Below are 4,857 nucleotides of genomic sequence, written 5' to 3' on the forward strand. Positions count from 1 at the left end.
TCCCCCGTCCCCCCCCCTCCCCCGCTCCTGGGAAAACTCCCAAAAAAACAGAGGTCCCAAGCACCCAGCAATCAGCTCTCATCAGCAACTCAACCCTAACCCTAACCTTCTGACAGCTGCTAAGTTTTCTGCAAAATCATTCATTTCTCCAAGGACCCAAACCCAATCCTTAGAAGAAAATCTGGATCCTTCCATGTACAATCTGTATTTCCCAGGTGTTCCTTGCTCCTCGTCCCTGTGCTCAGGGTGCCCTCCCCAGCCCGTATCCCAGAGCCGGTCCCTGTCCTGCCGCAGTGTCCAAAGGCGCCCCCCGGCGGGCAGGGCCGGCAGCTCCACGGGGCCGGGCAGCGGCCGGGGCGTCCCGCAGCCTCCTGGGGGCCGGGGGCCACTGCCGGCCCTGCCCGGGGCTGGTGGGGTCAGGCAGCGCCCGGCGCTGAGCCCCGGCTGCCCCACAGCCCCGCCCCGGCCCCGCAGCTCCCCCCAGGCCCCCAGCCCGTGCTCCCGGTCCCGCACCTCTGCGCCCGGTGCTGCCGCTGCCCCCCACAGAGAAACCCCCTGAAACCCTGACCTCCTTGTTTTCCTCTCCTGGAAACCGGGGATGCAAATGATCAGCTGGCAAATGTTGAGGATAAGACCCTGCTGAAAAACATCCCAGTCCTCAGTATTTTTCTCTTCCTCTGCTTTTCCATCATCCTTTTCCTTCCCACAAAGATTCCTCCTGCGGCTTTTTGCCTTAAGCATATTGCTGCACACTCCCCCTCACCCAGTCCCTTTGCAGCACACCAACACCATCCATGCCCTGTTCTCCAAATGCGAGGGGAATTTGGGGAGGTGGGAGTGGGGCAGCGCCAAGGCCGGGCCCCCCCGCGCTGTCCTGGCGGGAGCGGCTGCAGTGGGGACCGAGTGCGAGCGGGAGCGGCCGAGAGCCCAGCGCTGCCCCAGCCCGACCTGCCCCAGCTCCATCCCTGCCCCTGCCGTGGGATGCTGTGGGTCTGGGGGCAAGAGGGAGCCGGCAGCGGGTGCTGGGCCTGGGGCAGGAGGAGAAGGGAAGGAGAAGCAGGGTTGAGGAACAAAAGGGCCAAACGATGCCCGTGGGAGGAGAAGGTGGGATTGTGCAGGAGAAGGAGGAATAGCAGGAGGAAGAGGAGTGTGAGGAAGAGTGGGGACACCGGAGGAGGAACAGGAAGAGGAAGCAGCACAAGGTTCCACCTCTCCCTGTATCTGCAGCCTCTGACCCCAGCCCCAGGAGCGTTGCCCCCCCCCACATGCAACAGGTGACCGGGGATTGGGATCCACAATTTTCCCGGGGGTGAATCTTGGTGTTTCTGACCTTTATTGGGCTAATTGTTGGTGTTTTGTTTTTTTTGTGGGGGCTGAATCTTTATATTTGGAGGGGGCTTTTGCTGAATGTTGATGTTTGGGAAGTTATTGATCTGTGTCTTGATGTTTGGAGGACTTTTGTGCTGAATCGTGGTGTTTTGGAGGTTCTTAGAGACACAAGATGCCCAATGACCTAATGAGATGAACTTGGGCAAGGAGGAACTCCCAGTCCAAGGCACTCTCATCTTGTTTTTTTCTCCAAACCAGGATTTTTCATTCCTAGGGCGTGTCTGGATGGAGGAGGAGGAAAAGCCCTGGAGATTCCGCACGAGGAGGGGCTGCAAACCCAGCCCAGGGAGCTGCAGGGAGGAAAGAGCCCCCCTGAGCCAGGAAGGCGGCCAGAGATCCAGCCAGAGCTCAGAGCTGGTGGAGAAGCCTCATGGCAGGGAGAAGCCCCACAAGTGCTTGGAATGTGGGAAGGGTTTTAGTCGGAGCTTAGATCTGATCCAGCACCAGGTGATCCACACTGGGGAGCAGCCCTATGAGTGTGAGGAGTGTGGGAAGCGTTTCAGCTGGAGCTCCAGCCTCAGGCAGCACCAGGTCATCCACACTGGGGAGAGGCCCTTTGAGTGTGGGGAATGTGGGAAGAGCTTCAGGCAGAGGGGCCAGCTGATGCAACACAAGATGATCCACACTGGAGACCGGCCTTATGAGTGTGGGGAATGTGGGATGAGTTTCTGCCAGAAGGGGAGCCTGATGCAACACCACAGGATCCACACTGGGGGAAAGGCCTATGAGTGTGTGGAATGTGGGAAGAGCTTTAGATACAGCTCTGGCCTGAGGAAACATGAGAGGATCCACACTGGGGAAAAACCCTATGAGTGTGGGGAGTGTGGGGAGTGTGGGAAGAGCTTCAGCATCAAGTGCCAGCTGATGGAACACCAGAGGATCCACACTGGGGAAAAGCCCTACAAGTGTGGGGAATGTGGGAGGAGCTTCAGAGGAAGCTCAGCATTGATTCGGCACCAGGTCATCCACACGGGGGAACGGCCTTACACCTGCTTGGAATGTGGGAAGAGCTATGGGTGGCACTTTGACCTGAGAAAACACCAGCGCACCCACACTGGGGAGAGGCCCTACAAGTGTCCCCAATGTGGGAAGAGGTTTCACAGGAGCTCCGATCTTCTCAAACATCAGCGGAGTCACACCGAGGAGAGGCCCTTCCGCTGCCCCGACTGTGGGAAGGGCTTCAAGCAAAACTCCACCCTCACCCTGCACCGGCGCATCCACACTGGGGAGAGGCCCTACGAGTGTGGGGAGTGTGGGATGAGATTCTCATTGAGCTCAACTTTCACCCGACACCAACGGAGGCGCCACTAAGGGAAGCCCTGTGAGTGCCCCGAATGTGGGAAGAGCTTTGTGCGCTGCTCCAGCTCCATCCCCCATGAGAGGATCCGCATCGGATGATCCCCAGTGACCCCCATTGGGCAGAGCCCTGATGATCCGTGGTCCTGGTGATCCAAGTTGGAAGGCATCTGGCTGGGGGGCTCCACATCTTCCTGGTTCTCTGAGGATACCTAGATAAACCCAGAGGCAGGAACCTCCATCAGGATGCAGGCCTACAATGGGAATTCCTTGGGAAGAGCAGATTTGTCAAATTTCAATCCCATAAAATCTTTTGCATTCAATCCTATCTTCTGGTGACATCAAGGAGTACTGAATGGTCCCTGAGGTATATTCTGGGTTGACTATTTGGTGCTTGTATCCCCAGTCTGTTCTGTTTATGCTGAATAATAAGTTTTACACCTTCAAGACCTGTCCTGAGAGTGAAGGGGTAGAGAAGCAGCATGCAGTTTGTTTTCAGAAACTGCACTTGCTCCTCCACATTCCTGCTCTGGGACTGTGTTGTCTGCGGATGGACAGACAGCAGGACAGAGCTCTCCTTTGCTTGTAGTTAGTTTTAGCTAGCTGAGCCAAACAAGTTCCTGAACTGTGGTGTTTTTTTCCCTTTTCTTTGGACCTGTTTAAACCTGCTCTGGCCTGAACACCAGAAGAGCACGGGCAGCTCACACCTGTGGCCCACCGGGCCGGGCCTGGGCCGCGGTATTTCCAGCACCAGAGGGACTGATAAGGGACTGAGTGAGCTGAGCTACAGCCCACAGAGGGACTTGGTGAGTTTGTCTCTCTTTTAGAGCAGCAAGAGGTTTTACTGTTTTGTTATCTTTATTGAAAGATAAAAATATCCATTCCAGAATATGCAGTTGATCTTCCCAGTTATCACTTCATTGACACGGTATTCCACACGGTATTTAATGATCCTTCAAAATAAACACTTGAACACCAACATAGGTATCTAATCTGTTAACAAATGTGTGTGGTAAGGCTAATTCAATTTCTTCTAGGGTCTTTGCCGCTGGGGTCAGTTGCCTCTCATCAGTAGAGGAGGTGGTGCCTGACAGCAAATCATGCAATAGTTGCATCTGATGATTAGTTATGCCTAAATATGATCTAATCCAACCTATTAAACCAACCAATTTCTGTACATCAGTAGCAGTTTTAACATCAATGTCTAACTTCACAGGTTGAGGCATAACTTGAGTGTTAGTCACTAACATACCAGTATTTCCAAGGCATGTGTTCCTGCACTTTCTCTGGGGCAATGATCAGACCAAAAGCTTTCAAATTTGTTACAGCACATTGTTTAAGAGCTGATAACTGTTGTTTGTTATCAGATGCCAACAAGATATCATCCATGTAATGATAACAGCAGCAGTTATTAAATTGCTCCTGCACTTTTGACAAGACCTGTGCCACAAACCATTAACAAATAGTTGGCGAATTTTTCATGTCTTGGGGAAGTACCCTCCATTGATATCTTTTATTGGGTTCAGGGTTCAGCATGATTATGGAAGGCACAGTAAAAGCACATTTTTCTTTGTCTTGCCCAGCCAATGGAATAGTGAAGAAACAATCTTTCAGATCAATGACAACTATTTGCCATTCCTGTGGAATCATTGTAGGTGTAGGAAGGCCTGGTTGTAAAGCTCCCATTGTTGCCATTACAGCATTTATCTGCCGTAAATCATGTAAAAGTCTCCATTTTCCCGATTTCTTTTTTATTACAAAAACAGGGGTATTCCAGGAATATTTCAATATTTCCTGCTTGAAATTGTTCTGTGACTAATTCTTGCAGGGCAGTAAGCTTTTCGCTAGAAAGGGGCCACTGGTCAACCCAGACAGGTTTATCTGTCAAGCATATCAAGGCTACAACTGGACGTTCATTGCCCTGCATCACAGTGGCCCCCATTAAAAATCCGTAGTAATTTTGACACCCCATTGAGATAAACAATGTCGTCCCCACAAACTTTGAGGAGCATCGGCAACATAGGGTCTGATGTTAGCTTGTTGGCCATCAGGATGTTTCACATTAATTACAATGGCTGACAGGCCACCTGTTGTAGCACCACCCAACTCCAGAAGTCCAAAACTTGCATGAGTGAGAGGCCATGATTGAGGCCAGCAAAGTCATGAGAGTAT

The 4,857-nt window shown here is 52.4% G+C and overlaps 1 protein-coding gene across 1 annotated transcript; it reads left to right on the forward strand.

Annotated features, from left to right (window-relative positions):
- Positions 1-1,419: 1,419 nt before the first annotated feature.
- On the forward strand, positions 1,420-3,574 carry LOC139585534 (zinc finger protein 502-like). The gene has a single exon (XM_071418346.1). It carries the CDS (start codon positions 1,522-1,524, stop codon positions 2,698-2,700), a length of 1,179 nt encoding a protein of 392 aa, XP_071274447.1. The 5' UTR covers positions 1,420-1,521; the 3' UTR covers positions 2,701-3,574.
- Positions 3,575-4,857: the final 1,283 nt, after the last annotated feature.

Source organism: Agelaius tricolor, unplaced genomic scaffold, assembly GCF_023055355.1.
Source record: "Agelaius tricolor isolate 1412-34295 unplaced genomic scaffold, bAgeTri1.0.p SCAF_84, whole genome shotgun sequence".
NCBI lineage: Eukaryota > Metazoa > Chordata > Aves > Passeriformes > Icteridae > Agelaius > Agelaius tricolor.

Bases quoted from the DNA above. Each gene is read 5' to 3' on its own strand.
- LOC139585534 (XM_071418346.1), top strand. From the start codon at position 1,522: ATGAACTTGGGCAAGGAGGAACTCCCAGTCCAAGGCACTCTCATCTTG.